Raw genomic sequence first — 26,902 nt, 5'->3', positions numbered from 1 at the left:
CATGGCGGGTGGACACAGAGAACAGATGGCTGGGGGGTGGAAGGGGAGAGAAATAAGTAAACAATAAATCCCTAAAAAAGAAGGAAATAGGTGACATTGCAAATCAAAACTTTTATTTTTATTTTCTGCCAACACTTTGCTTTTGATCTCTTGACAGTACTATTATTCAGTGAGAATCTTTCCTGGACAAGAACCTGCCAACGTCTGGGTGGGCTGGATTACATCAGATTTCCATCAATATGATTCCGGCTTTGACTTGGACAGAGTTCGAACAGTAACGGTTACTCTAGGAGATGAAAAAGGAAAAGTACATGAAAGGTCGGTTTTCTTTAATTTTTTCACATGAATGAAATCTGATTAAAAATACTGGTGATTTTTTTCCTTAGATTTCATGCCCAGGAACTATCTCCATTTATAGGAGCAATATAGCAAACCTTTAATTTCAGTGGCTTTTGTTACTCATCCAAACCAGTAAGGAATCTCAATATATTAAAGTAAGAGTAGGGCATTCTTTTTGGCAACTAATCATATATTCCTTTAGGTGACATTATATATGACTAACAACTTGGGATACTAATACTTAGCCTTTGTTTAGGGATTAGGGAAGGGCAAATACAAGGCATTTAATGCATGGTCTGATATATATCTTGGGAACTGGTTATGACGTTGGGGAGATACATGTGAGGACAGTGTGGGCTAGTAGTTTAGCCCAGGTGAGCACATTTCAACTCAGACTGAGGAGTAGTGGGTTCTTTCCTCAGCTTGGCCATTGACTCACTGTGTGGCTTTGGGTAAGTCAGTTAAACTTTCTGTGCCATTCTTTTTCATTTGTAAAACAAACCAAACTCAGACCAAACCTTCAAAAAAGTGAAGAAGGCCATCTTCCCTGCAGAATAAGACCAGAGAAGGCCTTACCACTCACAGCCACCTTCTGTGCCTACCCATCCTCTCTGATCTGCTGTACAGGTCTGGAAAGAACCCCCCTAATGTGGCTTTACTCCTATAGCTGCACCATCATTTTTGGTGCCTGGGAAACTCACTCTCCTGCCTTCAGGTGGTAACATGTGAAACATAATGGTGCCCTGCACTTAAATCACTGGTCCTAGCAAAAATCCTGAATGAAGAATGCTTTCCTTCAGTATGGAAATAAGAACAACAGAAGTCTCTAGAAATTTCTTGAGGAACACCTTTGATTTTCAGAGATGGTGACAATATAAGAAGATAATTCACTATAGAGTAGGGTAACTGATAGTTGATTTTGGTATGAGAAATAAAGAAATTAAGGGTAGGAAAGGTGGTTGAATCTTATGTAATTAGTAAAAAGAAATTGTATCTGAATTTTGATATTCAGAAACTGACTTAATACTTTCACTCAGCCTTCTTGTTCTTTTCCTCCTGCTTGCCTGTCTGGCTCTTTCTTCCTTTCTTCCTTTCTTTCCTTTCTTTTCTCCTCTCATTGTATATTCAGTGTACAGTGACAGAGAAAACAAATGGAGTTGAGGTTGAAATCACTTGTTACCATATTTGGTAAAAGTTTAGGTTAAGAATTAAAAAGGGAGAAGTTTTGTTGTTATTTTCATTTATTTTGTGTATAGTATAAGTCTTTCATAAAAAAATAAGTGGAAATTGTCCATAAAGGGACATTAATTTTAGCCAAATTTTTAATGTATTGACTCACTGATGACTTATGTAGAATTTGAGTACTTGGATAAGTGTTTGGAAACTAATGCATCTCATCTTGGAACAAGTGGTAAAAACCATGAGACTGAGAATTGCAAATTTGGATGACTATTCAATAAACTTTTTTGAACCTCAGATAGAAGGTCCAGTTTGGTTTGCGTTCTTTTGAGGGAAGGTGCAGGTCAGTTCTTACTTGGTTTAAACTTTAAACTTGTTGACCTGTCTCCATTAGGTGTTAAATTTAGAGATGTTTAAGACCCAAATGAGAATTTCCACTAAAACCGATGGAATCACAGAACTGGGCCCATTGAGCACCTCTCCCATTACAGCATGAGCTTGTTGCTTGCACAGTATAATATCAGTTTAGTTTGCAAGATGTACAGGCTTCTCTTTTATCTGTGGTTGTATAAAGATTACTTTTTAAAAATTTAGCATCAAACGCAGCAACTGCTACATGGTGTGTGCGGGTGAGAGTATGAGCCCTGGACAAGGGCGCAACAATAATGGATTGGAAATCGGCTGTGTGGTTGATGCTGCCAGCGGCTTGCTCACGTTTACTGCAAATGGCAAAGAATTGAGTACATATTATCAGGTATGTGTTCATTGATGACCTCATGCTTCTATGGAGGAAAAGTGTATTTTACCCAGTAAGGAGAAATATTTTTAAGATCAAAAGGTAAATAAAAGGTAAATAAAAAGTTAGAAGAAAATGAAAAAGAAATGAATTCATTATGCATTTTTATTTGTTTGAATGATAATAGTACTCTAAGCCTCCAAAACTGTTCACAGTTCATTCCTCTAAAAATATTCACTTAATAATGAAATATTCACCCTCATTATTAAGAGGGGATGTCCATATGACAGATAGAAAACATCCCTGGTCATCTTCTGTACTTTGTTTCTTAGTTGTAAGGAAAAAAATATTTCCTTTGCTTTCCTTACCTAACTAATATTATTCAATCCGTTTTTTCAATTTAAGGTGGAGCCAAGTACAAAATTATTTCCCGCAGTTTTTGCACAAGCTACAAGTCCCAATGTTTTCCAGTTTGAATTGGGAAGAATTAAGGTAAGAAAGACTTATTCCTTGTATTATATTTGTATTATTTTCTATTGGGGCACAGCATTTGGTTCTTCTTAATTGAATTCAGCATTTTATTAGCTCTTTCATAAAATAAAAAGTCATTCCTCAAAAGAAAGGTAGCCATGTTTGAAAATTCTGTAATCTCTTTCAGGTCATTAGGATATACTTAAATAAAAAGGGTTTCTCTTTGGTTAAGATAAATATAGAAAACAAAGAGTGAAAGCATGGAAGCCCAGGTACTCAAACAAAGAATGCCATCTAGGATATGTCTGGACATTGAAATGGGTAGAAGGTAGACCAATTTCGAGTTGGAAAGACCTTGTACACTATACTAAGAAGGTGGCACCTTTATGTAGACAGTAGCAATCTATTGGACACTTGAAGAAGGGGGCTGCATACAATGAGACGTGTTTTAGAAAAATATCTGGATAGTAATGTGGATGACAGTAGCACTTAGAACATTCAGCCAGTCTGAATGGGAAATGAGGATGAGAACCATGGAAATGATAATGGAGAGAAAGTGTTAAAGGTGAAGATGTTTAAGAGGAGAAATTAATTGGAACTGACAGTGAATTGGATTACTAGGATTTGTTGATGAATTGAATGCAGGTACTTAAGGAAAAAGAAGACAGAAAGATTAATTTAAATTTTCTAGTTTGGGTACCTGGGGGATGCTAATACAACAACACGAGCTTGTTGAAATTCAGGAAAAAAGATTAGATTTGATTTTTAAATTGTAAGAAAAATTGAGGTGCTAAGCCTACATCCAGATGAAATGATAAAATTTTACCATGCAAGCTTGATGACCTTGGACATATTACTTAAATTATGTAAGCTTCTTTCTGCTTTTGTATAATGAAGTCCACAATACCTGTTGTATGAGTTTAGAAACAAAATAAAATATTTGACCAATGCTTTGTACATAGTAACTCCTCAATTATATATATATATTATATATTTATCTATAATACAAATGTATAACACACATACAATTGTGCTATAAAAAGGAAGGCTAAATTAGAGATTTAAGATTTTAGTCGTTAAGCAATGAGTTAGAGTTAAATTTGGAGAGTGAATGAGCTATCTTAGGGCAAATGAAGAGTGAAAGAGAAGATAACTGAGTATAGAACCTGGCTAAAGAGGAACCTATAGAGAGACTGAGGAGACTATCAGAAGTATAGGAGTTGAATCAAAAGTGATCATCTTAATGGGAGTCAAGTGAGGGAAATTTTCAGAATCTGGAGTGGTCAACAGTATCAGAAGCTATATGAAGGCAGGGATTTTGTCTGTTCATTGATATACTCTCAGTGCCTAAATCAATGCCTGGTATTTTTTTTTTTATTAATGGAAGGGAATGGAAAAGTAGTTTTTGGGGATGAGACAGTCTAGAGAATGTGGTAGAGAAGGTTCTAGAAAGGGAAATATTGAGAGTAATGGAGAAATGGGAAATAATCGTTTTTATATGGTCCCCGAAGAGACACACAGGAATGATAGTGATGCCTATGTTTTGGCAAAGTAAGGACCTCTCTCTCCCTGAGACTAGCCTGAACTAGCCTGAAGAATGTCAGGATGGCAGAAGATTCACATTTTGAGGCAGAGAAAGATGGAGAAGTAAATTGCATTAGTTTGTGCCTGATCAATTCTGTTTTCTCAGTTGATAATCAGGGTTACCGTTGAATTATTTCTGATATTCCACTGGTTAGAGCAAGTGGTTTAAAGATGAGGCAGGTGAGCAGGAGACAGCCAGTGAGAGAAAGCCAAAAGTCTCCTTCCGGAAGTTTGGCACTGAAAGCAGCTAAAGCCTGCCAGGTTTCCCTAGAGGCCTAGCGTGATACAGAAATACGAAGTCTATATAGCTGTCCTTGGTTGTATTTGCATTTCTGGTATGCCATAGAGCATACATGAAAGAAGCATTCCAAGGCCTCTTTGTCTGCCCTGAAGTTTTAGATGTTTTCTCTCCTTATATTTTCTCTACTTATCCTTTCAGAAGCTTTTTAACCCAATTTATGATATTTCCTTTGTTGATTTTGCTTGACTCATAGTGTATCTTACTTCCACTTCTCTTTTCTGTGCAGGATTCTAGTCATTACTTTATTGACCCCAAGGGATGTTATAAATTAATTCTTTTTCTGCTTTACCATCTCTAGAATGTAATGCCTCTATCAGCTGGATTATTCAAAAGTGAGCATAAAAACCCTGTGCCACAATGCCCGCCCCGTCTCCACGTGCAATTTTTATCGCACGTTCTTTGGAGCAGAATGCCAAACCAGTTTTTGAAGGTCGATGTCTCTCGAATAAGTGAACGCCAAGGCTGGCTGGTACAGTGTTTGGATCCTTTGCAGTTCATGTCTCTTCATATCCCAGAGGAGAACAGGTTAGCCCTGTGTATCCTTTAACGTAGGGAGGGAACTCCCCGGGGGTGCAGGGATGGTGCTGGACAAACAACCAAAAAAGGTCTTTAAAAAATATCTAGTTTCTTTTGGCATTGGAGACATTACTTTGCATACTCCAAATATGAATCTATTTCTCAACCACTTAATTAATGAAAGAATTATTAAACTACAGTTGAAGAGGCCATTTGTTATTAGAGATGGAATCATACTTCAACCCTTTTAATTTACAGACGTGTGAATCTGAGGCTAAAGAGGTAGTGATGAAATAAAATTATGAAACTCTTTTGAGGGCTTTGAAAACAAGTGGGTATATATTTCAGGCAGTAATATAAAGTGTAAAAAATATTCAAATGTGGTTTCGTTTATGATTTTCAGTTTTTTCCACATTATAACCAGTTAAAGTATAGAGATTTCATTTTAGCAGTCTCATTATCAGTAAGGAACTAATTTTTTAAGTTTTGGAGATTTTTCTCCCAAAATACCGTAAATGAGTTCAGCCACCTACTAAGCAAAAACATGGAATGAAATATTTTTGTTGTCCTTTTTTTTTAAAAAAGAAACACTTTAATCTTAAGACAATTATAGTATCTATGTCCATATTTTATATATTAGGAGATGCTTGACATTTTTCCTTTATTTCTAGAATCTTTAAAAATTAATCTGTGCTTTGGAAAGCAGTTTGGAGGTTCCTCAAAAAGTTGCATATATAGTTACTAGATGACCAAGCAATTCTACTCCTAAATATATACCCAAGAAAAATGAAAACATGACTCTACAAAAGCTTGCACATGAATGTTCATAGCAGCATTATTCATAAAAGCCAAAAAGTGGAAGCACCCCTATTGCCCATCAACTGATGAGTGGATAAATAATTATTCAGCAATAAATATCATTTCACAATAAAAAGGATTGAAGTACTGATGCTTGTTACAACATGGATGAACCTTGAAAACATTGTGCCTTCTGAAAAGAAGCCAGTTACCCAAGACCACATATTGTAGGATTCCATTTCCATGAAAACTCCAGAATAAACAAATCTATAGAGACAGAAAATAGATTAACAGTTACGTAGGGCTTAGGGGTTTGGATAGGGAATGACTGCTAATGGGCACTAGGTTTCTTTTTGGAGTGATGAAAGTGGTGTAAACTTAATCTGTAGTTATGTTTGCACAACTCTAATATTCTAAAACCGTCAAATTATATATTCTTAATAGGTTAATTATATAGTGAGTTCTCTCTCAATAAAGATGTTAAAACAAAACAGAAATCCCCCAAAACAAAACAGGACTCCCGCCACATGAGTCCTTTTCTTATGTATCCTTTTAAACAAAATAATTAAAACGATTTGACATTCAGAATGTTTTTTTTTTTTTTTGAATTATTTCTTTATTTTTAAAGGAGCTTTAGCCTATGTAAATGTTCCATCAAAAATATAGGGGATTCCCATGTACTCCACCCCCTCCACCTCCCATACTTTTCCCCATTAGCAACATCTGTCATTAGTATGGTTCATTTACTACAACTGATGAACACATTTTGAAGCATTGCTACTACCCATGGTCTAGAGTCCACATGATGGTTTATACTTTGCACTACGTAATTTTGTAGCATAATGTACTCTTTAGATGACCATATTGTATTTTAATCTCACAATTTTTATTTTTGTGAGAAAATTATTGGAATTTTGTGTTTGATAATGTTTAGAAAAAATTCTTAACAACCAAAAGAAACATAACAGTTGGAAGAGCATTTCCCCTGGTGAGGGAAAATATCCCCTCTCTAATTACAGAATTTTAAGATTGTAATTTAATATTTGACATGCCATACTCATAAACTCAATTTACAATCCTGCTTTATTCATTAAACTTAGAATTTATATTAATTGCCAGTGATAAATTTGTATATGAATGAATGGATAATTTGAACCCTCATCATAGACAAAAATGGATTTGAGGCAGTTTTCCAAAGTACTCAGAATATAAACACCTAAAAATGTGTCAGTGGGATCAGGTTGTAGGGAAGGTGGGGTCTAACCCTAACAAGCTAAGGGTCAGACAGACACAGTAATTCATAAGAAGGTATCAGTGGGATCAGGGTGTAGAGAAGGTGGCATGAAAACCTAACAAGCTAAGTGTCAGACTTCACAGCATTCATACAACCCCATTCTGTGTGGCTCATGAACTCAAGCCACACATTCGTCTCATGTTTCCTAAGCAGCCAAAGGAAAATTGTATGAGTTTCAAAATTTAGATTCCAAAAGGTAAGTGCCAACTGGTGATTAATAAGAATCTTTCTTTCCTGACACCCCAATAACAGGGCAAATAATTAAAATTCAAGGTGATGGTAGATATATGTCAGTACTGTTTGTTTGCTTCATAAAACATATTCCATTTACCCAGATACATAACCCATAACTTGTGCTCATAGTACACAACTCATCATGTAGTTTATTAATATTCTGTGTGATCTCCCTCCTCATCTAGGCAGTGAGCTCCCCGAGGGCAGGACTTTATATTGTTCACCACCTGTCAGAAGTGCCTAGCACAGTACTTACCACATAAGAGGCACTCAGTAATATTTGTTCATAAATCAATGAAAATGAGCTCTGAGAGAAATTTTTCTGGTGGGAACTGTTAAATAGTATGAGTTGCATTAGCGTTTACTGCAATAACAAACCACCCAAAATTCTCAGGGACTGTCTAACCAACATTTATTTCTTGCTTGTGTTACAAGAGGTTGTGGGTCCACTCCAACTCTGCTCAAGACTGCGGATGTGTCTCACTTACCTTCTCATCCTGAGAGCCCCGCTGAAGGGGCAGCCTTCAGCTATGATATACAGTTTTCATGGAAAAGATCAGATGTGCAGGGGGGCTGACAGAAACTTCCAGGGCCTCTCAAGGTTTTTTTTGTTGTTGTCGTTTGGGTCATAGCTGATGTTATGTCCTCTTAGATCCTGTTGGCTAAAATCAGTACTCACAAGGTCATACCCAAGTAAGGCAGGTGAGATTACTCCATCCGGAGAGAAGAAGGATGTAGAATTTTTGTGGACAATAATATAATCTACTGCACGTGGGCTAAGGAGGTATTAGAATTATATTTGGCATTGCCAAATAATATTATAATATTAAAGTATGAGTTATATCTTTTGCTGTCTCCTGTTCAAGCCATAATTCATTAAAGGATGACTATTTCTATATGAAGTTGATGTAGGGAAATTAACTAAATTAGTTCATGTATAGCCCAGTGTAAACTTTGACTCCCAATAGAAACTTGAGCTACTCTTTTTTGTTTCCCAAGTGTAAATATACTTATTAGTGTCTGTTTCAATAATGTTTTGAAATCTCTGATGTCCACAGATTTATTCTCTGATTCAGAATTTTCAAAAATATTTGATGCTGACTCTTCCTAATAATACCCTTCTCCTTTCTGCAGATCTGTTGACATTTTAGAATTGACCGAGCAGGAAGAATTGCTCAAGTTCCACTATCACACGCTGCGCCTCTACTCGGCCGTCTGTGCCCTGGGGAACCACCGCGTGGCCCACGCGCTGTGCAGCCATGTGGACGAGCCGCAGCTCCTCTACGCCATCGAGAACAAGTACATGCCCGGCTTGCTGCGCTCCGGGTACTATGACCTGCTCATTGACATCCACCTTAGCTCCTACGCCACTGCCAGGCTCATGATGAACAACGAGTTCATTGTCCCCATGACGGAGGAGACCAAGAGCATCACCCTTTTCCCTGATGAGAACAAAAAGCACGGCCTCCCGGGCATCGGGCTCAGCACATCGCTCAGGCCGCGGATGCAGTTCTCCTCCCCCAGTTTTGTAAGCGTGAATCACGAATGTTACCAGCACAGCCCAGAGTTCCCACTGGACATACTGAAGGCCAAAACCATACAGATGCTGACGGAGGCCGTGAAAGAGGGCATCCTTCACGCCCGGGACCCCGTGGGTGGGACCACCGAGTTCCTCTTTGTGCCTCTCATCAAGCTCTTCTACACCCTGCTCATCATGGGGGTCTTTCACAGCGAGGACTTGAAGCACATCCTGCAGCTGATTGAGCCCAGGGTTTTTAAGGAAGCTGCCCCCACAGAGGAGGAGGGGGGTGTGCCGGAGCGAGAGCTCAGCACAGAGGAGCTGAGGCCAGAAGGGGCTGCCGAGGAGGAAGCCAGAGGGGGCAAGAGGCCGAAGGAGGGCCTGCTCCAGATGAAACTGCCCGAGCCAGTGAAGCTGCAGGTAACCGGCGCACAGCGTGGTGGCTTTCCCTAGGCGCTCGGGCCTTGGGTTTTGACTTTGACTCTGTGTGTGCTTGTGCACGTGTGTGGTCCGACTAGGTGGAGCTTCTTCCTAAAGCTAAATTCTTCTTTTTTATTTTTATTTTTTGAGCAATGCCAGTCTGATTTGCTTGCATTTGAAATGGAATCAATGCATTTTCAAGTAGAGTCAATTGACGATGGTTACCAAAGCTAAATTTAGGGTTTTTGTCATGTCAGTTTCCTTGGCCAAGTACCTTTCTTGTCTGTCCTAGACATCTAGGAAGAGTGTGTGACAGAAAAGAGCAGAGAAGGTGGGACCTACCCTCTCTAGTTCTTCTTCTCCCTCCTATTCTCTCTTGTTTTGCAGGAAAATTTTCCCTCTACAGTTGTGTTACCTCTCAATTATGTTGGAATGCTGGTGCAGGCATTTAATGCCGATGTTCAGCCTCCACCTCTACTCTCCCCAACCTTTTGTTTGGAAAACTTGTCCACCATGGTATCCCCTTTCTCATATAGCAATATTTTATTCCCTACAATTACGTTTCTAAGTAATCGGCGCTATCCCTTTGTGCTCATCAAGAAGTCCAAAGGGCTTTCTTAATACCCCTTTAGTTCATTGAAGACGACTTGATATTTGGATCATGCCATGCTGATTTGTTCCTTGCTCCTTCAGTCTCTATTGATTGAAGTCTCACTCTGTGTCAGACACTTGGAGCTGGGAGAGGGAAACAGATGTGGTCCCTCCCTTCAGAAGCTCACCGTCTCTGGAGGGGGAAATATACTTTTATTTATACATTTCTTTTAAAATATTTTCTTGTTAGTTGCATTAAACGTTGTGAAGGAAAAGAATGAATTATTAGAAGACAGAAAATTTAGATTATACTAATTTGAAAAAAGGTTAGGAAAGGCCCCTCTAGGATGATGGTGCGTTTTGGGCTGAGGTTAGATGGATGAATTAGAGTATGGTAGGTGCAGTGGGAGGTGTGGGAGGTGTTCTGAGAGCTATCTGCAGAGCAGATAGCAGGGCAGAAGGTCCTGCAGCAGGAAGGGGACAGTGTGGCTGCTGCTGAATGTGCTGGGGAGATACAAGGAGGAGATCTCACTGACTTGGGTGGGAGCAGTTCGTATTGGATCAAGCCTGTTTGCTGAAACCTGCCTTGTCATGAATTTGAATTTATTTGAAGTATAATGAAAACCAATGAAGAATTTTTTAGCAGGAGCATTTTATTGTAAAAAGCTTAGTCTAGGTGATGGGAAAAAAATAAAGAGAGGAAGGAGAGGGTGGCACAGAGTCCAGCTCAAGAGGCCACTGGCCTGGGCCACACCAAGGGGGATGGTGACTTACATTAGAGGAGGGTCAAAGGAGAAAGACAGAAGTCGATGGACTCAGGGTGTTTTAGAGATGAAGCTGACATAAACTAGTTATATTTTTGATGGGGATATACAACTTTTTGAAAGTCCTCTTTAACACCACTGTGCCTTTATATCCCACCTGGTATTAAATGTATTGGAGTGTTAGTTTCTAACATTTGCTCCTTTGGTAGGCGTGTTTCTACCAATGTGCTGTATCAGTTAAAAATCCTTTCAGCTTCTACTAAGAGAATACCCAGCTAACCATTTAAAAAATAAGCTATAAAAAGGCTTGGCTTACGTAAGAAGAGGTAGATGGTTCTAGAACTGGCACAGTGGCTCAGTGACCTCATCAAGAACCCGTCTTTCTGCCCTCTGTTGCTTGGATGTGCTTTTCATCCTAAGACACATGCCTCATTCTTTCCTCCAATCATTATTTCATTACCCACTTGCACTCATTTTGAAAGGAGGGTGTTCTCTTCTGTTTTTAATGATGGAAACTCTTTCCCAGAAAACCCCGGCAAAAAAAGGGTATAGAGTTTCCTTTGGGGGGTGATGAAAATATTTTAGAACTAGGTAGAGATGGTAGTCTTATGAATCTGCTAAATGCCACTGGCCCGTTTACCTTGAAATGGTTAATTTTATGCTACGTGAATTTCACCTTGATTTAAAAAATCAATTTAAAGTAAAAGCAATAAAAGAAAAGAACACACCGAGCAAACATCTCCTTATATATCTCACTGGCCTTAGCACATGTAGCTGTAGTGGCATCTGGGAAAGTATTAGCTACCAAAGGGAACTGCATTTGCTGTTGGACTTTGACAAATGTTTCTTCCTCTGGGACTGAGCAAATTGCTGCGTACACAAAAGCAGGATTGTTCTTATAAGGGAAAAGAGTAGGCATCGAGGCAGGTGTCATCAATTACTGTTTGATATGTATTGAATATTGGAGGATTCAAGTATTAAATTTGGTGTTTTGATTGTCTTCTCAGATGTGCCTGCTCCTTCAGTACCTCTGTGACTGCCAGGTTCGGCACCGGATAGAAGCCATAGTAGCCTTTTCAGATGACTTTGTAGCTAAGCTTCAGGACAATCAGCGCTTCCGATATAACGAAGTGATGCAAGCCTTAAACATGTCAGCTGCGCTCACAGCTCGGAAAACAAAGGAATTTAGATCGCCACCTCAAGAACAGGTAGAAGAATGAACTGGAAAGTTCTTTTACTTTGGTCTTTGTTTGAGAGTACAATTGCACCTGTTACAAATGTAGTGGTTTTTTTCCCCCCAGGTCTGCTTAAACTAGCCAAGTCGATTTAGTCAATATCCTTAGCTTCACAAAAAGAATTGTCTAGTTAAACAAAAGAGGAAGCTGTTAAAAGATATCAGGTGGTTCTCAACCTCTCGGAGGGTGTGGCCAGATTCTGAAGTTCTGCAAATAAGAACACTGTGCAACACCAAAATAGGGTCTTCTTTCGCTCATGCAGCACTGTCCTCGCTAATAAGAATGCTTGGTCCTAGAATTTAATGCTAGAACTTTCTATTTCCTCCCTAGAAGAATGGACTGTCCCTGCCACCAAGCTTCTTAGAAGAGAAGATTGTTCACACTGTTTGTGGCTTTTTCTCTTGTCATTCCCTTCCAAAGCCAGGTCTCTGAAGGTACAGCAGAACCTGGTCCCATGCCAGAGCCAGAACCTAAACTAGTCTGGGGATGTGAGTTTTCCAGAATGTACCGTGACATGGGACTCCTAATGTGGGAAGTTGCCCAGATGTAGGGATGGTGATGAAAAGTTATAACTGAGTGATTTGTTTTTCAGTGTTTTCCCCTCTCCATCCAAGGTGCCTGAGAATGAAAGTGTTTATGGAGTAATTGCAGAATTTATTATTTCAAACAGAACATAATTTGTATGAGAGAAAGGAATAGAATTTTCTTCATTGCCAGGAACATTTATTGAGCAGAGAGCAACCCAGACCTCTCCCATATTACTCTGTCAGTTAAAATATTGTTGAGGGAACTTCCATTTCTAGGATGATGGAGTACAGGTGCTTTTCCCCATTTTTCCTTCTACGTACAATTGAAAATCCCAAAAATGAAGTATAAGACAAACACTTGAAGGCTCCTAAAGATGGATAGAAGGAGGCAGGTGGGCTAGAGAATGTAAGACTCTAGAGAAGACACGCTGGTGAGTTCCCGGGATTTACTCTTAGCCTCATCCATCCCATACTTGGAATTAAAGAAGATGGCAACCCAGAAGCAAAAATGAGGCACAGTCCAAACAAGCACCACAGAAACCTGCTCTCTCTAGCCAAAGGATGAGGCCAGGGGCAGCCTAGCAAGATAGAAAACTCTTAGACCATAACTCTTCTCCTCTAACCAAAACTACCTTAAAAAACAAACAAATGGAAAATACCTGTGGCCCCCCTTACACTCATACCAGCAAAGGCCAGGTGGGGAGCTGAGACCTTCTCTGTCACTCAGCCGTAATGAGTTGCCACAATCTTCCAGCCCAGTGGTGGCAGGGAAGGCCAAGTAGGGGGTCAGAACTCCCATTCTTACTGAGCAATGGCACATCCCCACCACCTCTCCATAAGACCAGAGGGGAGAGTAGTAACAAGGCACTCCCAGCCTGGGTGGTAGCAGCACAGAGCTGAAATCATACCGAGTGTGTTACAGTGAAATCAAACCTCGAGAGCAATAACAGAGAGAGAACAGGGAAGTCTCCAAATGTTTGGAAACTAAATAGCACGCTTCAGAATAATCCATGGGATGTGGAGCAAGTTTCAAGGAAATGAAAAAAAAATGCATGAAAGTGAAATGAAAATGAAAATACCACATATCAAAATTTGTGGGACACAGTGTGACCAGTGCTGAGAGGGAAGTTTATGGCAAAAAAAAGAGAGGAAAACACTGAAATCAATGATCAAAGTCCCCAACTCAATACCTAGAAAAAGAAAAGTAAAATAAACTCAAAGCAAGCAGAAGGAAGGAAATAAAGACAAGAACAGAAATCAGTAAAATTGAAAAACAATAGGTAAAATCAATGAATCATAAAATGGTTTTCTGAAAAGACCAACCAAGATCAATAACATAGACAAATCTCTGAAAAAGATTGACAAAGACCGATACAAATTACCAATATAAGGAATGAAATAGGATATTACTGGCAAACCCAGCAGATAGCAGAAGGTTAATTAAGGAATATTATGAACAACTCTATATATGTAATTTTGACAACTTGGAAGAAATGGACTAATTCCTCTAAAACATATACTACCACAACTCATCCAATGCAAAATAAATACTTTGAATAGTCCTATAAGTATTAAGGAAATTAAATTGGTAATTTAAAAATCTCCCAAAAAAGTAATCTGCAGGCCCAAATTTCCCTGGAGAATTCTACCAAACATTAATGAAAAATGAACACAAATTCTATGTAATTTATTCCAGCAAATACAAAAGGTGGTTACACTTCTCAATTCATTTTTTTCCAAAGGATTTATTTTATTTATTTCTCCCCATTCCCTTGTTGTTTGCACTTGCTTTGTCTATTCATCTACCTTTTAGGAGGCACTGGGAACTGAACCCAGGAACTCCCATGTGGGAGGGAGGTGCCTAATCACTTGAGCCACCTCCACTCTTTGCTTTGTTGTGTGCCTCACTATGTTTTCCTTCTTGTGTCTCTTGTTGCATCATCTAGTTGCATCACGTGCTGGCACCAGCCCATCGCATCAGCTTGCTATCTTGCTCATCTTCTTTAGGAGGCACTGGGAACCAAATCTGGGACCTCCCATGTTGTAGGTGGGAGCTCAGTCACTTGAACCACTTCTGCTTTCCCCCAAAATCATTTTAAGAAGCTAGTATTACTGTGATACCAAAACCAAAAGGAAGAAAACTGCAGACCAGTATCCTCATGCATTTGGATGATTCTTAACAAAATGAGCAAGTAGATTCAGTTGAACACATAAAGAATTATATGCCATGGCTAAGTGGGGTTTATGCCAGGGCGGTAAGGCTGGTTTAATATTCAAAAGTCAATAAATATTGACTTAGGATGAAAACTCACATGATCATATCAATTAATACAGAAAAAGCATTGGACAGAATTCAATACCTATTCCTCATAAAAACTGTCAGTTACATGGATATGGGGAGGAGCGTCTTCAGCTTGCTAAAGAGAATCTACAAAGTCCTCACAGCCAACATTACACTTAATGATGAACCACTGAAAGCTTCCTGCCTAGGCCGGGCACAAGGCAGGACATCCACGTCCGTCACTCTTCCCAGCTTAGAGCCAGCCATTCTAGCCAGTGCAGTGAGGCAAGAAAAGGAAATAATAGGTATGCAGGCTGGAAAAGGAGAAGTCAAACTGTTTCTCTTTGCAGATGACATATGACATGAATGTCTATGTAGAAAATCCCAAGGGATCTACAAAAATACTCCTAAAAGTAGTAAATCAGGTCAGCAAGTTCACAGGATGTAAGGTAAATATAACCAATTATATTTCTGTACACTAACAATGAACATGTGAGCAATGAAGTCACTTAAATAAATGAAATACTTAGGGGTAAATCTAACAAAACATTCATAGGAGTTACTAATATGAATATTACATAACACTGATGCTTTAAAGAAATGAAGGAAGGTCAAAATAAATGAAAAGACATACAGTGTTGCTGAATCAGGAGGCTCAAGATAGTTAAGATAACATCTCTCTCCAAGTTGTAAACTGGCTTAATGAAATTCCTATCAAAATCCCAGCAAGATATTTTGTAGATGCAAATAGTATTCTAACACATACATAAAGGCAAAAGAACTGGAGTAGTTAAAACAGTATTTGGAAGAGAAGAAAGTTGGATGGGTTACTCTACTCAGTTTCAGGAAAACATAAAGACCCTGGTGTTAGTGGAGAGGTAGAGACATGGATTAATGGAACTGAATGGTGAACCCCGAAAGACCTACTCAGGCCCAGCTGGATTTTTGACAAAGGAGCAAAAACAATTCCACAGAATCAGGATCTCTTTTCCTCAAATGATGACTGAGCAATTGGACATCCATATACAAAAACGAGCCTTTATGTAAACCTCATACACTTTACCGAAATTAACTCAATATGGATTACAGACTTAAATATAAAACTATAAGACTTTTAGAAAGAAAAACAGGAGAAAAATGTGTTATGACCTTGGGTTGGCAAAAAGTTTTAAACATGACATGATTCATAAAAGAAAATATCAGTCAGTTGGACTTTATCAAAATTTAAAACTTTTGTTCTGTGAAAAGCCCTGTTAATGGGATGGAAAGGCAAGCTACAGCCTCAGAGAAAATATTTGCAAATCACATATCTGACAAAGGACTAATACCTTAATACTTAACAGTAAAAAAGCAAACAGTCTAATTAGAAAATGGGCAAAAGACATGAACAGACCAATGTGGATATACTGGTGCACATAAGTGTGTGAAAAGATGCGCAACATCATTAGCCATGAGGGAAATACAAATTAAAGCACAATGAAATATCACTACACAATAATGAGAAGGGCAAAAAAATAAATAGTGACAACACCTTATGCTGGCATGGCTGCCGAGAAACTGGATCACAATTACATTGCTAGTTTAATATAAAATGGTACAGCTACTCTGGACTGTAGTTCTGCAATTTCTTTAATAACTAAATGGAGAATTAGCCCATAACCTACTATTACATTCTTGGTTATTTACTGTGGGAAAATGAAAACTTATGTTAACATAAAAACCTGTATGCAAATGAACGTTCATAAGCTTTACTGGTAATAGCAAAAAACAAAAAAATGAAAAAAAACGAGAAACAACCAGTATGTTTTTCAAGAGAAGAATGGTTAAACCAGGTGTGGTCTACCCATACCATGGATACTACTCAGCAATAGAAAGCAATGAATAGTTGTTACCCAGAACAGCCTGGATGAATCTCCAGAGAACTATGCTGAGTGAAAAAAGCCATTCCAGAATTTACCTGCTGCATGATGCCTTTTAAATGATATTCTTAAAATGAAAAAAAAAAAAAATTTGTAGGAATGGAGTCCAGATTATTGGTTGCAAGGAGTTAGATATGAGGAGCAGGCAGTCAATAGGGCCATCAAAGGGCAACAGAAAGGACTCTTATGGTGATGGAAATGTTCTCTCTTTTGACTGGACCAGCCTCAGCACCCTTGGGATGGACCAGAGTTGTGGACAATGTTACCGTTGGGGCAACCTGGGAAAAGGGCTGGGCGGGATCTCTCTCATTGTTTCTATGATTATCTCAAAGTAACAATTGAATTTTTTTAAATCGCATTTAAAAATTCTGTAAAGAACGTTTCAATTTGTTTCCAAAGGTAAAATCATGCGACAGCAGCAGACTTTTCTTTATACGTAAATTTAATGTTATAGTGTTTAAAACTAAAACGTGTGAAGTTTCCCTCAGTTGGTTTAAGTGAACCAGTAACGTTAGCAACGGCATAATTATCTACTCTGTTATTACTTTTCAATAATAAATACATTTTTCTTTTTTGCATCTATCTTTCTCAAAAAGAGCTCTTAAAAATATTCACTAAAGGGTGAAAGTAGCTAGGAAAAAAGGAATATAAATCTAGGGGAAACATAATAAAACATGTAAAAAAAATAACATTTAGATCCCTTACTTGAGTTAATAATGCTGCTAAATGTGTGCATGAATCCAGTATGCTGTGGAAATGAGAAAGAGGAAGCAATGCTTTTGATGATTGGCCAGGTTATTAAGCTTTGAATAATTCTATTTGTTTTGTGGTACTAGTTGCGTGGTGTAGGCAACTCTTTCTCACCTGTTGGGCAATAATTATGAATACCCAAAAGCAGATTTTGCAATCTTTTCTTTTTATGATCTTTGGAGTTTTTTTGCTGTGTCAAGCCTGAATTCACCTTTCTTTTCTCCCTTGCTCTTCTTGTTTTTACAAACTTTCAGATCAATATGCTTCTCAATTTTAAGGATGACAAAAGCGAATGTCCATGTCCTGAAGAAATTAGAGACCAACTCTTGGATTTTCATGAAGATTTGATGACGCATTGTGGTAAGGTCTTCTTGATTTACAATTCTTATTATATGTAATCCACATGGATGCAAAATTAAATGTGTATATATATTCATATATATGTGTAAGTGGGTTCACAAATATACACAATACCTGTTAGGCATTAGTACCAGAATATTTATTATGGCAAATGGTTAAGTGTTCCTATTATGAGGCAATCAGAGGAGCAGGAAGATCAGAAAGTCAGGCAGAGTGAGGAGAAAAAGATGGCAAAATCCTTTCTCTCTTTTCCCTCATTCCCCCATTGGCAGGCAGTAGGAAGAGGGCATCGGGAGCATGGAGTCAGGTGCTTTTATGGAGAGCTGTGAATATTAGGTTGGTTTAGCCTAAAACTATTTGAACACAAGTAGTTGTAGATAAACACTTTCAAGGGTCCTTTTTAGGACTGTGCTAGGAAATTCAGCATATATCTTTTGAAATTAACTAATGCCTAAGGAAATTCTGCATTAAGTTAACTGTCAACCATCCAAATCTAAGGGAAATCCTCTCCCCTCCTTTTAGTCTAGAATTTTAAACATATAACTTATTAAGTGTTCTGGGTATAGTTCTTTTCTTCCTTTATGCAATCTTGTGGATAAGATTTATGAATCAGTGAAAGAAAAGGAATTAGCTATGTCTTAAGTGAATATATATAGCACAAGTGGTGCTTATTTTTACTTTTATTTTAATAGAGTATAAACATACCATCTTGCATATTAATTCAACTTATGATTGAAGTAACACAACATGACTGCAGGAAAATTATAGTATATATATATTATAAATAAAGGAATACTCCAAGATAGTAGAATTGTTGCTTTAAATATGAAGTATTCCCTGGTTTATTTTACCTAATTATGCCTGATCTGTCACTCTACTTATCAAAATACCACTGAACTTTTTGGAGGCAAGTGAGGAGAATGAAGGTCCAGAAAGGGTTTTAGACAGGACAGGGCTATAGGTCTAGGCTGACCATGCCCAAAGTTAAGGATGTTGAAGGGTCAACTCCTCAAATGTCCATTTGGTCTCTGGTCAGTTTTATATTTTGTTCTGGCTGCTGGTAGCTCTGACCTCACAGTAATGAGGAAAACAGAAAGAGGGTAGCAGAGGAAAATGAATTTTATCCATGATTGCTAGTAGGCAAGATTGCACAATTCAATGTTGACTGAGACATGGCAGAATTGCTATAAAGTATGAATGGGAAAAGTTTCAAGGCCTGAGAATTATTTCCCCCAAATGTATTTCTTATAATTTTTTTCTTTTTTTGCTTTATTCTTATATTTTTCATCCTAGGAATTGAGCTGGATGAAGATGGGTCTCTAGATGGAAACAGTGATTTAACAATTAGAGGACGTCTTCTCTCCCTGGTAGAAAAAGTGACATACCTGAAGAAGAAACAAGCAGAAAAATCAGTTGAGAGTGACTCCAAGAAGTCCTGTAAGCAGTATGAAATGACACTGGCAAAATGACTCACCTGCTGGAAGCTGTTGCTCCTGTGAATGAATATTACCCTAGATGAGCCAGTGAGATCATTGCGTTTGCAACATCCAATACTCAGATTATTAAATAGATGCCTGTAGGTGCCAGAAATAGCAACAGCAAAGTATATTTCTAGGTCGAGAGAAGCACATAAGGTGGATGGAACTCCTTAGAGAACTAAAAATTTAGGTATTTGGTCAGAACTAACTACTGAGAAAAAGTATAAAGGGGTCAATTTAACATTCATATCTAAATGTTTTGCTGTTGCATTTTACAAAAATTAAACCTTTTCTTAAAGTTTAAATACATATTGCCTATAGCAATATTTGGGTTCTAAAATATTTTCTTAAGTGGCTATGCATTTCTGATGCATCTATATCCCATTTAACTGAAGGGTAACAGCTGCTAGTCCATGAAACCACATTTATTTTAAGATGTAGAACTCTTTTATTAACAGTTTTTCCAAAAGAAAAAAAAAACTCACTAAAAGTTTTTTAGTTTTTCTTAACTAACTTGCAGTTGGAAACCTTTATGTTTACAATTGCCTCTCAATTTCTTCTTCAGTATCACAAATTTGAGTTAAGTGTTTCACAAAACCAGAGATCAAAGTTTCTTAATCGCTTTCTGTTACTAATATTTTCAGGTTCATAATCTTGACTTACTAAAACTGACAGCATGATTTTGACATCTATAAAAGTATATTGGCATATTATCTGCCTTTTTTATTATATTAAATGGTAGTTTTTCCTTAAATGATTTATAGATGCAAGTTAAATAGCTTTTTTCTTAAAATCAGCCAGTGTGTCTATAGCATCAATGTGTATGAATTGGTCACATCAATCCCTCTTAGCTTTTGTAATTTTATTGTTTACTTTAAGAGGTTTGGAAGTTCGTGTTGCATTTAAATGCACTATATTGGAGGAGGCATTGCAAGTAATCTTCTGTGAATAAAATAACTTTTCACTTTAATACAGCTTTGCAGTCTAATCCTTTTAAGTGGCATTTTAAGTGACAATTAGGAATCCAAATTTAAGTAAACATATAACTACATGTATTCATTATTGCAAGTGGCTTAATTGAGGAGACAGTTGGACAAACAAATACCTCTTTGAATGTTCATGACTGATCTTTATGAAGATATATACTGTAAGAATTTCTGGGAGGAATATAGCAAAGCAAATAGAAGTAAAATTAATAGGGCCTCTCATATTAATTGCCATACATCCAGTTATTCACAGATTGCCAAGTGTGATTTTGACAAAGCGACTCATTTTGAAACAGCTTAAACACTTTAACTTTGGTTTTTAAAAGAAAGGTTTACATATTTTTATCTTTTTATGTCCATAATGGATTTTAATTGAGATATGTATGCTATCTATTCATATTAAATGAAGTTTATTTTCTTCAAAGAATAGTCTCAGCTTTTAGTTCCAGTGCAAATATAGATACTAATTTGGGATTATAGGTTATGCAGTTGAACATTCAATTGATTTGTGTTCTCTTATTATTTTCCTTTTTAAAAAAAATACCCATAATGATGTCACAGCCACTCTTCAGCAGTTGATTTCTGAGACCATGGTCCGATGGGCTCAAGAGTCCATCATTGAAGACCCTGAGCTGGTGAGGGCCATGTTTGTGTTGCTCCATCGACAGTATGATGGTATCGGGGGTCTGGTTCGGGCTCTGCCAAAGACATACACTATAAATGGTGTCTCCGTGGAAGATACCATCAACCTGCTGGCATCTCTTGGTCAGATACGTTCTTTGCTGAGTGTCAGGATGGGCAAAGAAGAAGAGAAGCTTATGATTCGTGGATTAGGGTAAATTGTTTAAGTCTTGTCTTGTAAGCCTTTGTCTTATAATTTCTTCTTTCCTAGTGTTTGTCTTAGTAGTTGTACAATAGGTATATTAATGCAAATATACTATCTGGATGATATGATTAAAATAGATTTAATTTTAGAGACTGTTTTAAAGCTAAATAAGAAAGTTGCTCAGTAACAAAATATGAATCATTTGAAAACTAGATGCTAATGAAGCCGTGATATGCAACAAATACCTTAGAGTTTTTTTAATCCCTCAGTAAAGTACAATCATATATAAAGATACAGGTTAATAATCACATTAAAATCCAAGAGGGGGAGCTTATCTGCAGAAGAAAAGGGTGCTTGCCACTATCTACTTGGCCCAGGATAAAGGCAGGGGAAAAGAATCTGAGAGTTCAACATCATGAACTTGTGCCTTATATGGATTTGGGAATTACAGTTTATACTCATTTAGAGTCTGAGTTTCCCCAAACTGAAAAATAAACATAGAAATTGGTCAGGACGGAAGCTTTCTTAACTCATATCAGAATGAAATCTCTCAGGGAAAACCTAAATACTACTCATGATTAACCCACAATCAAAACTTGTAAGTCACATAAGGATACAATCTACCAAGAGTGAGTATGCAGATAAGTAATCAGTGGCATTAGATTCCTAAGAACTTCAGACAATAGAATGGCAGTCAGAAAGAAAATATAAAATTAATTCATTTAAAGTGGTTAAAAAACAGAAGGGAATAAGACAAATCTCCAAGAATAAGACATAAAAAAAGTTTGGGAAGCTTTGGAAAAGGTCCAACTAGAGCTTCTAAAATAGGCATGAAAAACAGTAAATTGATTAAACTGCAGCTAGATATAGCTGAAGAGAAAATTAATAAATTGAATCATCGATCTGAGGAATTTACTTAGAAGAGCACAGAAGGGTAAGGATAAGGAAATATAAAAGAGAAATTAGACCAAGAGGATAGTATAAAAGTTCCAGCATATGCTGAACGCAATGTCTAGAAAAAAACATAATAGATGAATTACAGGATGTGAATATTTGAGTAGTTTTTCAGAATTGATGAAAAACATGAATTCATGAATTCATAAAGCACATTAGCTCCACATCCATGGTGAGATATACTGTAGTGACACTACATCACTAAAGATAAATAGACCATATTAAAACAATAGAAAGGAAATCCAGAATTCTTGTAAATAAAAAATATTTAGAATTCCCAACAGCAAAACTATAGATCAGAACTCTGTGGAAAATAACCAATTTAGAATGTGTTACTGAATTGAGAATTCAAATCATGTTTCTGCTTCATGTAGACTTGGAGGTTAGAATTTATACCCCATATTCAAGAATAAGGGCAAAATAAAAGTATTTTCAGAATATTTACTTGCAGTCTGTCATTGAAAGAACTTCTAAAATTTTTATCCTAAATGCTGTACTTTAGGAAAAAGTAAAAGAATTGAGAGGGAAAGAATGGGATGCAATAAGTTTTAGTAAGTATACTACTGGGTATATATGGGTAAATCTAAGCAGCCATTAATAAGCATGAATAATTCAGGGATATGGAAATAAGATGGAATTAAAATACCATATAAAAATAAAAGCAAATCAAGCTATAACATGTTCTCCAAAAATACCTAAACATACAGATTAAGAAATTTGGAATGTGGAATGTTGCAAAGTGATGTACATGACAATTATATAGTGAAAAAAGAAAACAAAAGCTAATATAGTTGTAAATATTGTATAATATCACATAAGTATAAATATCCCACAGAAAAGGATATAATGAAGATAATTTCTGACCTGAATAAAATAGAACACAATAACAAAAAGATCAAGGAAACTTAGAGTCAGTTCTTTGGAAAAAACTAATGAAATGGACTAACCATATTTTTTCCTTGACTGAACTCAAAATCAATCCTGAGTGAAGAAAAAGAAGTGTAGAAAGATTCAGATAGCTTGATATTATTGCTATATGCTTTAAACTAAAAAACACTCTACATTGGTCATAGGCCTATTAAATATTTATAATTAAAAGATTACATTCCAAACTCTTGATAATGTTTGCCTCTTGGTTAGGAAAGGGTAATGGTCATAAATTATGTGCACACTAAGAATATGTAGTTTAATGGGGCCGAGCAGGAACAGAACAGCCAAAATATCATAAGCAAATTGTACAGACTTTATTTTTAAATGCATGGGTATGGGTCATTTCTGAACACCAATATTTAAATACTAATACCTTTTAAATACTAATATTTAAATCTAACCTGAAGAAACCTCTCAAAGAAGTGATCTTAATGAATGAAATGGAAAAAAGAAAATCTTCCAGAAAACGAAGAGCACTTTATTTCTTAACATACAACAGCATTTTCTGTTAGTGTATATAAATCACTCAGTAGTGTCAAAACTCAAAATGTTATGGTATTAGAAATATTCCACAGAGGACGGCTTAATAAATGGCAACCTGCCTACTAGGCAGTAGAATTATAAATCTTTTTTATTTACTTAGTAGTAAAGTTAAAGTTTTGTAATTAAATATTTCCCAAATATAGTTCATTTAAAAGGATTTGAATTAATTAGAGAATAAATACCGTGAATAAAGTTGTGGTTTGAAAGTTGAAAGTTTTATTGTCAAATATGCTGTGTCTCTAATGTAAAGGGAAAGAATCCCTTTCTCTGCCTTAGTTTTTTCTTGCATGAACTAGATCAGACCTGTATTAGTCTTTGTTCCCCAAATAACTTTGAGTCATGCTCTAAATAAGCTCTCTTTATTAAAACAGTAAACAATAAGAATCATACTATTCTACTTTTTGATATAGCCAGGGTACCTGAAATTTAGCATAAATTGACTAAATGAATAGTTGTACAACACAGAGATAGTTGAATATCAAGACTTTATATAGGGGTGTTCATATAAATATAATACCGAGTCATATTACTATACACAAGGAGGTTGAACACATAGTTGAATATCCATAAATTAGGAAGTGTAAGTGTCCAAAATATATTTCATAAAAATTGTTTACATATTTAATGCTTTTCTTGTAATTAAGAAATCAGATTGAAGGAAAGATTTCAGTTTTGCAAGCTGTACATTACTTTCTTGCTGTAGTTCTGACAGGATAGGGTTTTATAGAAAAGACCCTTGCATTGATTTGATTTTTCTAAAAAGCAGCCAATGAACTCTTTATTTGCAAAAGTAGTAATGCAGACTAAACATTAAGATCCTTAGAAATACTTTTCACACACAGTTGCAGTAATATGAAATAGAGTACTAATAATTTGAAATATGTAAGTATCATCTACTGCTGTTTCTTTAAATTGAATATCTTAATTAGTTAATTATTTCTGCCTGTTCTTTGTGTGTATTTAGTTTCTCTTGGAGAATATGTAATTTTAAAAGCCTTTCATCAGAATGATGACATGAATGTAACAGTAAATAACATTACAGTAATTATACATACAAATAATAAATATAGTACTGTAAATATATATGCAAAGCAGAGATAGTTATATATAAAGAATTTATGTAGGAGTTTTCATAAAATATAGTATAATATTGACTCATTATGGTACAATGTATGTACAATACGGTACATAGTTGGAGATCTATAAATTAGGAATGATAAGTGTTCAAAATATATTTCATAAAAATTACTTACATGTTTAATAGTTTTTTCTTTTAAGAATTGAATATTTGTATACCATTTTCATAATATTTTCAATATCTTTGAGGAAAATGCAATTAGTTGCACTAATGTTAAATTTGTGGCTTAACTATGATTACTTTTACTTTTTCATACAGATCAGTAATGATTTCTAACAGATTTATTAGAAACTCTTCAATACACTTGTATTTAACTTTTCCTTCACCTCTTTGCTTTCCCCATTCTATCCTGTCCGTTTTAGGGATATCATGAATAATAAAGTGTTTTACCAGCACCCTAATCTCATGAGGGCTCTTGGGATGCACGAGACAGTGATGGAAGTCATGGTCAACGTCCTGGGAGGTGGTGAGTCCAAGGTAAAGAACAGCCTTTGCTTCTTGGTATGTAATTTATTTATCACCTCCCAGAATACAGGAGCACATGTTATTAATAGAGACGTTCATAGTCATCTTAAGAAGATTATTTTTTAAAGAACATTCATTGGAAAAACAAAACTAAATCTTAGAAACTGAGAGTTGGATGTCCTACTTTTTTCTTCTTCCTAATATTAACAAAATTTTCTGTTTTATACTGTGTGTGTTTCAGTCTCTTAAATTATTCTCTCTTAGAGGATATTTAAAAACTTTAAAAGTTAATACTATATCAATTATTTTTCTGATTTTGAATTATGAGCCTTCACATTAGAATTCCCTTACATAAGCATGTTCTTGAGATTCAGCAAATTCCCTGAATTATATTAAAGCTAATGCAACTAAAATCTTGATTCAGATCCAAATTTGAGATTGATACTCTGGAGTATATTGTATTTGTTCTAAGTCTCTGAAATGAATTTTTAAGTAACTAAATTTGAAATAGTTTCATTAAAACCAAATTAGTAGACTAATATAGCAAGTAACTTCATGTAAATCAATGCAATTTTCTGACCTCTAATATACAAAATACTTCAATATTTCATATATTTTGCGATGTATTTTTTATTTTCTTTTATTGAAATATATCACTCATACATAAACATACATAAACAATTAGTGTATTTTTTAATATATGGAAATGGGTCCATATATTCCTTGTTCAGGCTACCAGTTAGACTTATAAAGATAGGTATAATAAGTTCTATTACAGGATTCCAGAGAGCAACTGAGTATACTCTTATAAAGATAGGTATAATAAGTTCTACTACAGGATTCCAGAGAGCAACTGAGTATACTGTAACAAGATTTAGCCTCCAAGGGAGATGTGTTTGGTGGAGCCTAGCAGACAGGGCTTCCAGGCAGGGCACTCATCTCAGTAGGCAAGAGGTGTGCAAATCTGTGAGCTTGTGAAACCCTGGAGAATCAGTCCATATCATTATGTGGTTCCTACTATGGAGATTGGGTATTTTTTCATAAAGTATCTCATTGAATCCTTTCTCCCCTTTCCTAAAATAGTATTACTGTCTATATCATTTCAGTTTCACAGAACTGAATCAAAGATGTTGCATAATTGTCCCAAGGAACATGGCTAATAGTGGCCTAGTCAGGAATCACAATTGAATCCACCAGATTCCTAAACCAGGTTCAAGCCACCTTTGGGTTCAGGGCGATAGCTTAATTCCAGATCCAACCCACTGATGGTGCTGAGGTTCTGATTTAGTGCCAGGCCTGATTTTCAGTGGATCAAAGACCTGGTGACTCAAAGTTGCCACATTTGAAGGTTTTATTAGCTGAGGATTGGCAGACATGGGTGCACGTGGATTGGCAATATGATGTGACCTTCATTTCTGAAATCAGTTTTATAAAGATCATTTGCTTTCACAATTAACTAAATGCTTTCTTTGAACAGGAAATCACCTTTCCCAAGATGGTGGCCAACTGTTGCCGTTTTCTATGTTACTTCTGTCGTATAAGTAGGCAGAATCAAAAAGCTATGTTTGATCATCTTAGTTATTTACTGGAAAACAGCAGTGTTGGTCTCGGTAAGTAAAGGTATACCTTTTACTTAATCTTTAAGATATAAAGGGGTGTGTGTGTGTGTGTGTAGATCGCATTCAGGAACTAAACTTTAATGTAAATTAATTTTAAATTAATGCTATATATAGATTGCATTTAGAAATTATATTTTAATAGAAA

The 26,902-nt window shown here is 36.3% G+C and overlaps 1 protein-coding gene across 1 annotated transcript in view; it reads left to right on the top strand.

Moving 5' to 3' along the window:
• Positions 1–26,902, top strand: part of RYR2 (ryanodine receptor 2) — a 735,760-nt gene that overhangs the window by 495,790 nt on the left and 213,068 nt on the right. Inside the window, exons 31-41 of the mRNA XM_071207362.1 lie at positions 158–318; positions 2,113–2,272; positions 2,660–2,746; positions 4,909–5,135; positions 8,587–9,391; positions 11,754–11,954; positions 17,713–17,818; positions 19,112–19,255; positions 20,844–21,117; positions 25,036–25,150; positions 26,616–26,748. Coding sequence (XP_071063463.1) covers positions 158–318; positions 2,113–2,272; positions 2,660–2,746; positions 4,909–5,135; positions 8,587–9,391; positions 11,754–11,954; positions 17,713–17,818; positions 19,112–19,255; positions 20,844–21,117; positions 25,036–25,150; positions 26,616–26,748 — 2,413 coding nt within the window. The remainder of the gene's footprint in view (positions 1–157; positions 319–2,112; positions 2,273–2,659; positions 2,747–4,908; positions 5,136–8,586; positions 9,392–11,753; positions 11,955–17,712; positions 17,819–19,111; positions 19,256–20,843; positions 21,118–25,035; positions 25,151–26,615; positions 26,749–26,902) is intronic.

This window comes from Dasypus novemcinctus, chromosome 13 (assembly GCF_030445035.2).
Source record: "Dasypus novemcinctus isolate mDasNov1 chromosome 13, mDasNov1.1.hap2, whole genome shotgun sequence".
NCBI lineage: Eukaryota > Metazoa > Chordata > Mammalia > Cingulata > Dasypodidae > Dasypus > Dasypus novemcinctus.
The sequence above is the reverse complement of the archived record's forward strand: the minus strand, read 5'-3'. Positions and strand labels throughout refer to the sequence as shown.